The 15070-nt window shown below is 38.4% G+C and overlaps 1 protein-coding gene across 3 annotated transcripts; it reads right to left on the bottom strand.

The window, feature by feature from the left end:
* Positions 1-9733: 9733 nt before the first annotated feature.
* Positions 9734-14822, bottom strand: LOC126689413 (transcription initiation factor TFIID subunit 15b). Of its 3 annotated transcripts, none has more exons than XR_007644515.1 (7): positions 14456-14822; positions 14219-14342; positions 12856-13591; positions 12108-12258; positions 11952-12033; positions 10293-10504; positions 9734-10171 (listed from the first exon to the last, which is right to left on the bottom strand). XR_007644515.1 is itself a non-coding variant. In XM_050384612.1 (7 exons), the coding sequence occupies exons 1-7, from the start codon at positions 14706-14708 to the stop codon at positions 10393-10395; spliced, it is 1428 nt and encodes a 475-aa protein (XP_050240569.1). In that variant the 5' UTR covers positions 14709-14821; the 3' UTR covers positions 9734-10392. The 3 variants fall into 3 exon arrangements, 2 of the variants coding, with proteins under 2 accessions (XP_050240569.1, XP_050240562.1); XM_050384612.1 differs by having other exon boundaries at positions 9734-10504; positions 12856-13475; positions 13506-13591; positions 14456-14821; XM_050384605.1 differs by having other exon boundaries at positions 9734-10504.
* Between the last annotated feature and the right edge of the window lie 248 nt (positions 14823-15070).

The raw sequence follows: 15070 nt of genomic DNA, 5'->3' as shown, positions 1-15070 counted from the left end.
TCGTCCAAAAGGACATATCTTACTGCCTTGACCCTAAGCTTTCTGGCCTCGTCCTTCCTTTTTGGGAGTTTTCCGTCCTTCAGGTATAACATTATGGGGGTCATCCAGTTCTCTTCATTCTCTATTTGCTGCACCTTTGGAAGATCTATACTTGGGACATACTAAACTTCATCGACTCATCCATGGCTTCATTCGCTGAGGCTTCCTTTGCTAACGTATCTGCTTCCATGTTCTCCTCCCTTGGGATTTGAACGAAGTCAGCTTTCTTGAATTTCTTCACAAGCCGCAATACCTTTTCAAGGTATTCTTTCATTCGTTCTTCCTTAGCCTCACACGTCCCGTTTATCTAGCCCATGACCAACTGAGAATCTCCCAGGACGAGTATTGATTTTGCTTCTACTGATCTAGCCAAGTCCAGCCTTTTGAGAAGAGCTTCATACTCAACTTCATTATTAGTTGCTTGATATTGCAAACAGATCTTATGCTTTAGCTTATCTCCTTCCGGGGATTGTAGAACCACTCCTATTCCCCCCGCATGTTGCGTGGACGAGCCGTCCACATGGACGACCCACTTCTTACTGTCTTCTATCCTTTCTAAGTCATCATAGTTTGGTGTGAACTCCGCAATGAAATCTGTCAGGGCTTGAGCCTATCGCATTCTTAGGTTGATATCTGACGTCAAACTCATTGAGTTCAACAGCCCTTTGGATCAGTCGTCCTACGGCTTCCAACTTGTTAATGGCTTTCTTGAGTGGATGATCTGTCATGATATTGATTACATGAGCTTGGAAGTAGTGCCTTAGTTTCCTAGAAGCCGTTATTAGCACGAAAGCTAGCTTTTCTATTAGTGGATATTGTCCTTCTGCTCCCTTTTATTGCTCTGCTTGTATAGTACACAGACTTTTGCACTCTTCCTTCCTCCCTTATCAATGCTGAACTAACAGCATGTACGGTCACTGCTAAGTACAAATACAACTCCTCTCCCATCACAAACAGACTTAGCAATAGAGCCGTAACAAGGTATGTCTTCAAGTCTTGAAAGGCTTTTTGGCATTCGTCCTCAAACGCTTTCTTAAGAACCTTAAAAAATGGTAAGCATTTGTCAGTAGCTTTAAAAACAAACCTGTTGAGGGCAGCAACTCGTCCGGTAAGGGACTGGACTTCTTTGATGTTTTGTGAAGGCTTCATATCTAGAATTGCTTTGATTTTTTCAGGATTTGTCTCAATCCCCCTATGCGAAACCATGAATTTGAGGAATTTTCCTAATGATACTCCAAAAGTGCATTTGCTGGGGTTCAACTTCATACTGTATCGTCTGAGCGTGTCAAAAGTCTCTTGCAGGTCATCCAGATGCTTTCCCTCATTGAGACTTTTTACCAACATGTCATCCACATAAACTTCTACATTTCGTCCAATCTGAGGACAGAACATATGGTTGACCAGTCGTTGGTATGTTGCCCCAATGTTATTCAAGCCAAAGGGCATCACTTCATAACAGAACAAGCCTTGACTAGTAACAAAGGATGTCTTCTCCTGGTCTGCCTCGTCCATCCTTATTTGATTATATCCTGAGAAAGCATCTATAAAACTAAGTAATTTATGATCGGCAGTGGAATCCACCAGTTGATCAATACGCGGTAATGGATAGCTATTCTTGGGGAAAGCCTTGTTTAGATCAGTAAAGTCTACACACATCCTCCACTTGCCATTTGGCTTCTTGACCATTACTACATTGGCTAGCCAATCCGGATAGTACACCTCTTTAATGAACTTCGCCGCAATCAACTTTTGGACCTCATCCTTAATAGCATTGTCTCTCTTAAGGGCGAATACTTTTTTCTTTTGTCGCACAGGCTTAGAGGAGGGACATACATTCAAACGATGGGTAATGACACTAGGATCTATACCTAGCATATCCTCATGACTCCAAGAAAACACATCAATGCTCTTTTTCAAAAAACGGATGAGTTCCTTCTTAGTCTTCTCTTCTAGATCTGCTCCAACCCTGGTGCACCTCTCAGAGTTATTCTCGTCTAAAGAAATATCTTCTAACACTTCGGTGGGCTCAGCCACAACTCTCTTTTCTTCAATATTCATTTTCTGGATTTGTTCGTCCATGGCCAACATGGTCAGGTAACATTCTCTTGCTGCTAGCTGGTCTCCTTGTACTTACCCTATTCCATACTCTGTTGGAAACTTGACTGTCAGATGATAGGTAGATGTAACCACCTTCCAACTATTTAAAGTCGATCTTCCAATTATAGCATTGTAGGGAGAGGAACAATCTACCACAAGGAAATTCACGTCTGGTTAATTGTTGCGAATATGCCCCTACCACCACAGGTAATGTAACTGTACCTACAGGCTGCACCTTCATTCCACCAAAGCCTACCAAGGGCAAGTTCACTAGACGAAATAGGTCTTGTCCTAGCCTCATCTGTTGAAAAGCTGAATAATACAAAATATCTACTAAACTTCTGTTGTCCACTAACACCCTTCTTATTGTATAATCAGCAATAAGCAAAGTGATGACAATGGCATCATCATGGGGGTGGTGAACTCTTTCAGCATCATCATCTGTGAATGCGATGGCTTGTTCATCCGTGTTCCTCGTCCTTAATGTTCGTCTAGATAGTTGAACGTTCTGCACTACCTTGAGATATATTTTCCTTTACTTGGACGACTGGCCTGCTGAACTTCCTTCTATAATAACTCTTATTTCTCCAAGCGGTGGTCGCGACAATTCTTCCACCTTCCCTTTCAACTTCTCATCCTTGTGGTCTCGTCCAAGGAAATTTCTCAATTTTCCATGCCTTATGAGATTCTCAATTTGCTGCTTTAAGTCAAAACACTCATCCATATCATGCCCATAATCTCTATGGAAGCAACAATACTTAATTCTATTGTGCTTACTGGGGTCTTCCTTCATTTTCTCCGGCCATTTCAAGGAAGGATCGTCCTTGATTTGCATAAGGACTTGCTCGAGTGGCATGTTCAGTGGCGTGTATTGCTGACTCCATGCTGGACTAGCCTTCTTGCCATCTTAGTCTTTTTTATCGTCCGTCTATCCCTTTTTTGGACGAGGGCCTTGCTCAAAATGGCGCATGGGGTTTGCTTCCATTCTCTCAGCTCGCTTCCTCTTCTTGGCTATGATCGCATCTTCTGCATTCATAAAGTTCTGGGCTGAATGGACGAGTTCAGCCATGGACTAAGGCTCTTTCTCATAAAGCTTGTGAATGAACAAATCAGAATTAACCCCGTTGTGAAAGGCCGCCAATAGTAGCTTATCATCCACCTCATCCACCGTTAGGGCTTCCCTGTTGAAACGAGTGATAAAGGACCGCAAGCTTTCATTCTCCCCCTGTTCTATGGTCAACAGGCTGGACGAGGAACATTTGTGTCTCTATCCCCCAATGAAGTTATTAACGAACAATTTGCTCAACTCTTCGAAAGAACTTACCAAATTCGGGGGTATTTTACTGAACCACACTCGTGCCGGACCTTTGAGGTTAGTAGGGAAGGCTCTACACATAATTTCATCCGGACCCCCTGAAGGTGCATCGTAGTCTTAAAAGTAGCAATGTGATCAAACGGGTCACGCATTCCATCATACGAATCCAAAGAAGGCATCTTGAATTTTGGAGGCAAGGGGTGACCATTGATGGAAACCATGAAGGGGGAGTCTGTTCGGTAAACTAGATCCTCTATGGGATTTGCTCTTCTCATGTTCTCCCTCATCTCATCCATAATCTTCCTCATCTAGTCAATCTCTCTCTCCCCGGTGCCCCTTGATTGGCTTTTAGGCTCAGCATTTCTTCCATCTCCTTGGTTCTAGCCTTGTTCTTCTCCATATGCCTCATGTCGTTGCCTCCTGAGATTAATCTCCCTTGTCAGTTCTTGGTCTTGGCGAGTTAACTTTGCCATAGCGGCTGCCATGGATTGCATATGTTGAACAAAGGATGGTTGCATGGCAGGCGCAGATTGACAATCGCGGTGGGGATTGCTAGAGGCATCCCTACTCTCTTGATGGCCTGGGCTAGTAGCCTTCGATCTTGTTCGAACCATTGCAGCCATTTTTGTCAGAGAAAGGAATTGTAGAACTCAGATAAAATCTAACAAAACTCTTCCCCACAGACGATGCCAACTAATGAACACAAGGAAATCAGTAGGCTAAATGTCTCGGGCGTTGATGATCTCAATATTACTTGGAATGTCCTGAAAAGATAAACAAAAAATCAGAGGAGACCAGGGAAGACCGACCAAGAATCCTCCGATGGTAAAGTTAGTATTTTTGGAATTCCAATTTGTGTGGAAGTGTCTGAATGCCTTACCCTTTTGTAGAAGAGTCCTTATATAGTGTTTTTTCTAAGGCAGTTATTTCTCCTACCGTTGTGGTGTTCGGAAGACTCGGAGGTAACTTCCATAACCGCCGTGGAAGTTACTTTATTTGGGCTCTGTTTTCCACAACCGTTTATTGGGGAAACGGTTTTGTAGCCTGATAGGAAAACAGAGGTCGCTTCGAGTTTGTATCCAAGGAACATGTTCAAGACGCAAGGTGCTCGTCCAACCAACTTCACGGACGGACGAGCTTATCCTTGGACGAACATGCCCTAAGCCACTCAACTCTTCCTTAGGACGAGCCATATGGACGAGTTTAGGAGTTGGTCTATTTTATAACACCATCAACATATGTTCACTATTTCATTGATATATCTTAGAAAATTTTGAATTTGTGAGTGAGGTTAATTTTTCTAGAAATTAGACATCTTGGACTTTAATTTGAGCACAAGAACGAGACAAATTCGATTAGAAATGAGTAAGATATGATTTTTCAAAGTTGGCTCTGATGGTTATTACAGGATCCATGTGGGACACTAGGATCATAACATACCACCATGCTCCGCAACCAACGTCCACGACGGCTCACTCTAGCAACACTGACCCAATGATAGCCCTTTCTCTTTTGGTGGCTCCACTCACCTATCAATTATTTTAATCTAGGCTCTAGGTTGCCCCCTCCGGCTCCCACCAACCTCCAAATTTAATGCACTAGCCTTCTCTAAACTCTAAAAGTGGGTCCAGGTTTATGATTTTCTCTCATCCTTTGTTAACCCTCATTGAATGCTCTTCCATTCATATTTTCTTTACCACTACTATATAGACCCTCCCTTCTCCATTTCAAAGGATCCAATAACATCATCTCTTCTCTCTTCTTAAGCTCTAGTGAAATGGAGTTAGACTTGTTATATCTTGGTCATTTTGAGAATCAAGATATTGAGTGAGCCTCACTCTCCTTCTGCTAGTTCTTCTTCTCTACTCCACCCTTAGGACCTCCAACAAAAGCCTCCTCCTCTAACATGTGGATATTGCATACAAGTATAATCAATTTCCGTAACTTTTTTTTTTCATTTTTCTATAATATTAATTTAAGATTAAATCATGCCGGTTGATTATTTAAATTGCTTGAATATTCTTGATATACTTGAATGTTGTTTATATGCGTTCTTCACATGTTCTTGGATGTTCATCACATGTTGATGCATGACACTAGTTTTGATCTTAAATTCATATCCAAAATATGAAAAACATATTAATTTCATAATTTTCCAATTACTTGAATCTAGGATATCACCATCTACACACATTTACTAGAATTTATTTTTCAATTCAAATGTAATGATTAATAAATGGAATTAGAGTTTATCACATGTACACAAATTAAATTCAAGCAAAGTAATGAATATGCAATTAATTGATAATATGTTGGATCATAAGATATGAATGTTGGTCACCATAGTCTAGAATACCTACTTCACCGAGCAAGATGAATGTCTAACACTTTCCCATCTTGTAACATAGCCTCCGAGTTTAGATCAAGGGTTAGTACTTATTCATGTAATTTTCAATCTCTAGATTGTAACTGAGAAACAAAGTCATATATTTTATCTTAGATAGTATCTAGGATCAAAACCATGTAATTTCCTATGATCAATGTACATTTATTCTCAAATCAATAAAATGATGAATTTTTCAATTATGATTTTCTTTTTCTTTTTTCTAATAATTAAAGAAGTAACGACTCCATTATAAAAAGAAAATGTAATCAGTCAAATCCCCATTTTGATAGACAATAACACGACCTCCAAACCAATCAATCCAAAATAGGCTGGGGTACAAGCCCTCACACTTGGCCCTCTATTTCTCTCTCAACTTCTAAGAAACTCACACCCACCCCCAATCTTTACCAAAGTAAGTCAAAGAACGGTCTCTTCCCATCCTTTAAACCAACCCTCTCGCCCTTACAAACCTACAACCTTTTCTCCCTCTGTCCTTGAGCCGTATCTGTACAAATTGCACCTTCAAATGACTAGGGCTGTCAATGCTCGACCTAACCTGTGAACACAACACGAACCCGACACGGGTTTTTTTGGATTAGGGTTGGGCCTTAATGAGTTTGGGTCATAAACAGGTTGACTCGAAAGCGATATGATAAGAAACGTGTCATAAGTGGGTAAACCCGCATAATCCATAATAGACATGTTTGACTCGCTAATTTATTTGTGTCAACCTAAAATGATACACTTAACACAACCCGTTTAATTAGTATAACAAATAAATATTTATTTTATTTTAGATTTGTCAAATAACTTTTCTATCCAACGTATATTTTAAATTTAAAAAGAAAAATGAGTAATTACAAAAACTTATAAGGGATATAATTAGAAATTGAAACTTTACAAACCCGGGGGTGTTTGGTTTGTGTTTTTAAACAACCATTTTCAGTTTTTAAACAACATTTCACGCATTTCAACGCACTTTTTCACCCACACGTATTTCCATAAATATTTTCAAACAACAATTTTCAGTTTTTAAACACATATACCAAACGGACCCATCTCTAAACCTTCTTATAAATATCTTCTTCTTCTTCTTCTTCCTTTTTTTTTTTTTTTTTTTTTAAAAAAAAAAAATTTAACTGTACTACTCACTTTACTATCTTATAGTTTCACGCCCAGTTCTCAAACTCAAAGTCTCAAACTGGTTATTGCTCTCTCTCTCTCTCTCTCTCTCTCTCTCTCTCTCTCTCTCTCATGTATTTTTATTATTATTATAATTATTTTTTTTTTTTTTTTGCATAATGCTTTTGTTCTATAAACTTTGAACTCATGTGCCGTTATTAATATATAAGATATATTAATTGTTGATTAAGGTCACGGTTGTAGCTTTTGTCCTGTGCCATGTTTTTTTTTTTTTTGGACACGTCAGCATATCTTGCAAGTGGGTTTATTGAGATAGTTTATAAACTAAATCTTATGGGTATTGCTTTTAAAGATTACAAGAATGTGGGTTGAAGACTTGAAGTGTATGGCATTACTTTTGAAATGTAAAATAAAAAAATTCTAAATAGATGTTATATTTAGTATCGTTATTAATATATAAGATATATTAATTGTTGATTAAGGTCACAGTTGTAGCTTTTGTCCTGTGCCATGTTTTTTTTTTTTTGGACACGTCAGCATATCTTGCAAGTGAGTTTATTGAGATAGTTTATAAACTAGATCTTATGGGTATTGCTTTTAAAGATTACAAGAATATGGGTTGAAGACTTGAAGTGTATGGCATTACTTTTGAAATGTAAAATAAAAAATAAAAAAAATAAAATTCTAAATAGATGTTATATTTAGTATTATGCAGGTTGAAATAGGTTGTGTTACATTCGTGGCAACCCAACATGACTTGTTTATTAAGTGTGTCAAATGAATTGGGTCAAGTCAACCCACATTATTAACAGGTCAGATTAGGATTGAAGGATCATAACACAATTATTAAATGTGTTGAGTTAGAGTTAAACCATTTAATTGAATACCCCTACCTCGACACGACATAAACCTGACACGCTAACCCGAATTGACACCCCCAAACCTACAGCCCTCTCTCCCTTTGTCGTTGAGCTGTATATTGCACCAGCAACACCAAGCACTCATCTCAATAACAAAAAATTTCTTGCTGTGTCCTGTACGTCTAACTTGAATTTTTCTTTCCCACAACACACATTGAGTTTTGGAGAATCTAATCATATCCTGGTTTTGAGTTTAGGGAACCAAATGATAAGTGAGTTTGATTATGGACTTTAGTATCGAGAGGAGATAAGTGTTGTGGGGATTTTTTTGTCTTATAAAACTTAATCGCCCACCCAAACAAATCACACAGATAGAGTTGTTCACCCTTTAATAATAGTTAGTAATATATCTGTGCATCAGACCATGTTTCTAAACATAATAAACAAAATGGGACGACGAACGTATTTTTATTCTCATGTATTAATTTAGTACCGAATGCCAATATAATTTTTATTTTCCTTATGTCCCACTAATAACCCATTGGGGTACTAGCGTTCAAGTTGCGCTTCTTGAAGATCGCTAGGCGTTATAAATGCAGATAATTCCTTGGAAATACTACCTCAGCAAATCAAAACATACAATTTAAATACAAGTGATGCGGGAGTTTAAACATTCACACACACACACACCAAAAAAATAAAGAAAAAAAGAAGAAGATATACAATGATCAGTGTGTTTCTTGAGCACACTACTTAAACTCAAAAAGAAATCTAAAGCAGAATTTTAGCTAACTCGCAGCCCTGAAGATGTTAAAACGCCTCCAGTGCGTGCGTACATCCACCAAATCCACTTCACGCTGCTAGGCTAGTCGGAGAGACGATTCTCAAGTGAAAACTAAAGGTAGTATTAATAGAAGACTGACTACTAACACTGCTGATCAGTAGCACCACCACCTCTCCAAAGTGGCCGAAATATGAGTTTCATTTTATCAAAAACCACCCCCATACTTCTAATCGCATCATTATGGCATCTCCCGCTTCTAATTACTACAGTACTCAAAATTAAAGATCAAAATAAATCACAACACCTAGCGACTCCTAAGAACAAACCAAAAATGTTTCCCAAAAACAAAATACCAAACAAATGATAGAAGTGTACTCAAGGATAGCAGATACTAGAAATAAATACATTCAATGAGGAACCAATTATTCCTTTTTAGCATTGATCAGGCTATTAAACTTCAAACCCAAGGAAATTGAGAAGTATCAATTGACGACAGCTGCATTAAAAAGTAATGCATCTTCATGAATTTGCCAGTATTGCCACCTAGCACAAGGAACAAAAATAGCTTGCAATGCGGATTTACAACATTTACTTTATTAAACTTGCTATAAGCAACATTCCATTAGAGTAATGGAACCAAAAGATTTACTCTCAACTGCAGAACAAAGCCTTCGACAATGGAGGATGTCATAATAAGATATTTCTCCAAAATTAATTGAAAATCAGTGGCTTTGCATGAAAGTGCTGATACCGGGTATTCTTATATATCATTAATTACTACTTAAAACATGCGGCAAACCCAATAGAGTAGTCCACAGAAATTTGGTGATTCCTTAAGATATCCATAAGAGGATGAATCCACAAAACTTGCAGGCATAGTGACAGCAAATATAACAATAAAGTTCTCATACAAGGCCATTCTTAATGCTCGATTCCTTTATTTATTTATATATATATATATATATATATTTTTTTTTTTTTGGGGGGTAGGGTTGGGGGGGGGGGGGGGGGGGGGGGGGAGGGAAGCCTCAAAGCTGGAATTCATATATGTTTAATTGGTTTGGTTAATTAAGAGAATCTCATTTAGGTTGCTTAAAAAAGAAATCATCTCCAAAACATTCACAAAATTAGCAGACCTTAAAACCAACCTAATCACCTCCAATGCAAGTGACCACTCTTCTTGTTCAACTTGCCCGACACATCCACAATTCAAGATAGTGGATCAAATATTTACAAAGTGGAAACAAATGAACCACATAAACTTAAGCCACCTTTAGCAAAACTGCTAGAAACAGTGGCACAATTAGGCTCCACCCAAACAACAAATAAATATTCCTTACAAATGGTCTATTTATGTAGTCAGGACATGCATTTACATGCTTGTATTGATGTCACATTAGACATGCCAGAGATGCAACCAAATCCACAAAATGACACTTGGCTCAAATTCCAGTTAAGTTTTATGGCACAATTTTGAAAAAGCAGCACTCACCTGAAAATATGAACCTACCTTAGCAGCAAGCAATTTGGAGATTATCCACTTGCCTCTATAAAAAATTCACACAATTAAAATCAATCCCATGTCTAAAGATAAAAACCCCTCCAATTAGCGGCGAACGAAGGGAAAGGGAGAAAAGAGGTCTTGCTCAGAGTAAATGAACAACCTACCTCTTAGTCTCCAGTTCAAGTATCCCGCCATAGCAACATAATAAAATCTCTCAGACCATAATTTTTAGTTACATAAAAGGCTTTATGCTGAGGTTCTCTTTTAGTAAGGCCGCGATCGGTTTCCACCATAGTGATGTCTGTCAGGCCCAGACCCATCTCTGTTATTATCCCTGCGCCTGTCTCCGCCTCCGTAGCCACCTCGACCACCACCCCTGTTGCACAAATTATAAGTGAATGATACAACCCATAAAAACATAAAATTTTGAGTGGCTGTTAAACCAGTCAACTAAACTGAAGAATTGAAACATGCTATTTGGCTTGCTTACATAGAAGAGAGTAAATTACAGGGAGAAAAAACATTTCTTTGTCAAATTATATACATACCCAATGAGAGAGAGAGAGAGAGAGAGAGAGAGAGAAACCCTAATTATCTAAAAAACCAAAACTTCAGTAGTATATTCTCCTACAATGATATAAATTCCAAAGCCATTTTTCCATCTATCAGAATGTTTCTCGACCATTTTGAGCCACTTTCTTCTATTTATTGATGAATCACATGCTCACATTTAAAAAAAGGACAAAAACAAAAAAGATTGGCAATTGACGGTAGAAGTAAAACATACACCCTATTGTCCCTTTTTGTTTCTCCCATATTCAATTTTTTGTCATCCTAAAATAGTTGTCCAGTTTTAGAAGACAAAGGTCATTAATTTACTGACCTCATAATATACCCCCTCCCTTTATTTTATTCAGGTTTAAATTCTCAAAAGTTTATAAAAGGCGATTTGAAAAATCATAAATCTTTCTAGATGATGTTCCCAAGTTAAATTTTCTAAACTAGAAAACGAAACGGGACACAGAATAAAAGCAATATGCAAATCATATCTTCTTGTCTTATTCGTCTCATATTCATTTACACGCGCACAAGCGCGCACGCACACACACACATATATATAAATGTAGAAATTGCAAGCCTCTCATAGTATTTGAACTCCTATGTTGCATTACATACATATATTTCAATGTACAATCAATAAATTTAGTCAACAGGATCTCATAGCATTCTAAAACCAACCAGCAGCAACATTACAACTGCTTCCCAAAGACTAAAAGAAATACAATAAAGTCTTTGCTAGGTAAAGATAAAAAAAACAAAGGCTATTTCCCAAAGAATAATCTTTAAATGGTACATCCCCATTATAATTCAATACACACACACATATATGGCCCAATTGTGTGAGAACAAGAGTCAGATCCCACTTTTAACAACTGATGTAAAGCAACATATTCTCTAGAACAAAACAATAAGACCTTATTACAATATATCACCACAAGCACTTCAGAACAAAATGTAATCATTTGAGCACTAACAACCATGGTAACCCTGTCCTGAGAAAAAGCATGCAATCTTAGTAAAAATGAACATTACAAATGGCAAACAATTTTAACCCATGACAGCTGGACCCACATTAATCATTCATTGATGATCGTAAAGAGAATCTACAACGCATCATCAGACTCATAACATCAAGATTACATGAGAAAACACAATTCTCATGCAGTAGCAGATATCTCAATAACATGGCACTACACAGTAATAAACATCTCATTCCAACATTGCATGTAAAAATAAAGTGAGGACATTGGTCAGGGAGGTACCGCTGGTCATAGGCAGGGGGAGCCTTTGGTGCAGACATCTCAGCCATCGCAACATTGATTTTAAAACCCCTCATATCATAATCTGTGAAGCAAGGCTCCTGGTAAGAACACTACTAATAAAATGATGATATCACAAAAAGGTTTAAAGGTAAGTACTATTGTAAAAACCGCCAGCTGAATGCGCAGCAGACGGATCTTCATATGACAAAACTGCATCGCCTTTGTTGTTTCCCATCTCATCTGTATATATTTTTATATTCCATGGCCATTGATCCTTATATCCTCGCTTTTGCTTAATTCTTCCAACCTAAGTAACACGTGGATCATTAGATTTCTTTTTGATACATCAAATAGTTGGGGGTGGGGGAATTGGAACCCTGGATGCCTCCATAGGAAACACCAGAAGGTGCCAATTGAGCTATAAGGCTCTTGGCACGTGGATCATTAGATTCCTGTCCATTATTACCCTTAGGTAGGAAATGCCAAAACTTCAGACTCATCACGCTAAAATCCCTTTTCCACTGTCATTCCATCACAATTGAGACAGATGGAAATCCAGCACATTCATCTTCATCCATACACAACCAAGACAGCAATTTTTTTTTAACAAAAAAACAAGATGGTAATTTTTTTAAGTTTATCAGATTTGATAGTATTTTCATCATATACATTAATAAAAAGAGGTTAGAGGAAAGTAAACTACATGGTTTGATAATTTCAAGGTCAAATCATCCTCCTGCTATATAAAACAATAAAGTAAACTCAAAAACAACACCTGTATACAGACAAAATGATTTACACATATTCTGCAAAGGGCACACAGATGGACAACAATCTCTAACTTCAAAATTAAGCAATAAAAACTTAAACGCAAGGAGTTCAAAAGAAAAATGTAGTATATTACTTGTCCAATGCCTCCAAAAAGTTCCCTTAGTTCTTCAGTTGTCACATCTGGTGGCAAATTTGATATGTAGATTCTAGAGTTGTCACAAGTATCACCACAATTCCCATCACACTGCCTTATCTTAGCTGGGGCCTCAGCAGAAGCACCACCATAACCACCTCGACCACCAGCACCACGCCCACCATCATATCCACTTGGTGGGCCACCCCGACTGCCACTCCTTACATCACCCTGACCCTCACTACCATAACCTCCTGCAGGGGGTCCACCATAAGATGGTGGATAAGATGTAGGCCCAGCAGAATAGCTTGTAGGTGGAGGAACCGCATCCGTTCCATAATTAGCATTTCCAGCATATGAGTTGTAAGGTGGCGTTGGATAATTCCCACCAGCCCCTCCATAATAAGGTTGTGGTGCTGCTGGTGGAGCCTGACCATAGCCACCTTCTTCTTTGCCATAAGAACCACCCCTATTGCCGCTTCCACCTCTACCATCATTATTACCACCTCTACCTCCATTATACTCACCACCTCTACCCCCATCATAACTACCACCTCGACTACCACCATATCCGCCACCACCTCCACCGCCTCTATTGTAACCACCACCACCACCACCACCACTACCACCACGATCACCACCACCACCACTACCACCACGATCACCGCCACCAGCCGGAGAGGGTGCACCACATTTGTTACATTCAGTTCTTCTTTGAAAGTTCATATTCCCACAGCTGCATACACATTTACCACTCATCAAAAACAACATACACATACATACCATTCTCAATTCCATCACACAGTCAATTTGTGATACTAAAACTGAGGCCCAACAAACCAAAAAATTAATTTCAAACGTTCAAAACCCATATCTTTCTAGTTTCTAGATGTTAAAAAATAATAACCCAAACAAATAAAAATAAATCAGAATCAGAGAAAGAAAATACTCGCCAAGGATAAGGGCAAAGCCAATCTTTCGACATACACAAGTATAACAAGTAAGATATGTTTTATTACCATTCTCAATTCAATAACACTTACAGTTTGTAATAAAGAAACTGAGGCCCAACAAACCGAGAAATTAAGTTCAAATGTTCAAAACACATATTTTTCTAGGTGTTAAAAAAATAAAAACCCAAACTCATAAAAATAAATCAGAATCAGATAAAGAATATACTCAATTCAATAACACAGTCAGTTTGTAATAAAAAATGAAACAGAGCCCCAACGAACCAAGAAATTAAGTTCAAATGTTCAAAACCTAAAACTTTCTAGGTGTTTAAAAAAAATAATAATAATAATAAAAAGTAAAAACCCAAACAAATAGCATTAAATCAGAATCAAAGAAGGAAAATACTCACCTAGGATTAGGGCAAAGCCAATCACCGTCTCGACCGCTACCACCACGGCCACCTCCTCTGCCACCGCCTCCACCACTGCCTCGGCCACCACGATCTCCTCCTTGATACCTACCACCACCTCCTCCTGCAACCAAGATCCAGTCAAACAATAAGCAACAAGCCATTAACCCTAACCCTAATTCTACAACAAGTCAATCAGAAATGGACAAAAGGACGAAATAACAAAAAATTAGATACCTCGACCACCGAATCCTCCGCCGCCTCCACCTCCGCCTCCACCACCACTGTAACCTCCACCGCCTCTTCCTCCTCCGCGACCTCCACGTCCACCATCACTGTTTCCACCGCCATATCCACCAGCATAGGCTCCAGAAGCTCCATAACCTCCACCACCGCCATAGCCACCGCCATCATATCCTCCGGCACCGCCGCTAGCTCCATACGGTGGAGGAGCGGCCTCGCCGGCTTCTTGTCCGTACATCCCAGACATGATCTAGGGTTCTCCTTCAAAGAGATCTAGGGTTTGTCAGAAGAGAGTGATAGATTGGCCTAAAGTTGTAAACACACACCAATATGGTATGGTTTTTATATAGCGAATAGAAGAAAGATATTTTTTTCTCAAATGAGGTCCTTTATTTATTTTTATTTTTCCTTTAAATAAATAGCAAGTGAGATTAAAAAAAAAAATTTGTGGTGCTTTAAAAGAAGTTTGGTTTGCCGTGGTGTTTTGTTACTCCGTAATACTATTACATTATTATAATATTATATTAATTTAATTTTAATATAAAAATAGTTTTACCATCACATATATTTATTGCAATAGTCACTCTATAAGTATATGTATTTGTGAGG

The sequence above is a fragment of the Quercus robur genome, chromosome 1 (genome assembly GCF_932294415.1).
Source record: "Quercus robur chromosome 1, dhQueRobu3.1, whole genome shotgun sequence".
In the NCBI taxonomy this organism is placed as follows: Eukaryota; Viridiplantae; Streptophyta; class Magnoliopsida; order Fagales; family Fagaceae; genus Quercus; species Quercus robur.
This window is presented reverse-complemented; position numbering and strand designations above follow the sequence as displayed.

Bases quoted from the DNA above. Each gene is read 5' to 3' on its own strand.
- LOC126689413 (XM_050384605.1), bottom strand. From the start codon at position 14,708: ATGTCTGGGATGTACGGACAAGAAGCCGGCGAGGCCGCTCCTCCACCG. The intron at 14,343-14,455 runs GTATCTAATTTT...TCTTGGTTGCAG, and splicing joins CGGAGGATTCGGTGGTCGAG to GAGGAGGTGGTGGTAGGTAT. The intron at 10,505-11,951 runs GTACCTCCCTGA...TTTGTGCAACAG, and splicing joins CCCCCTGCCTATGACCAGCG to GGGTGGTGGTCGAGGTGGCT.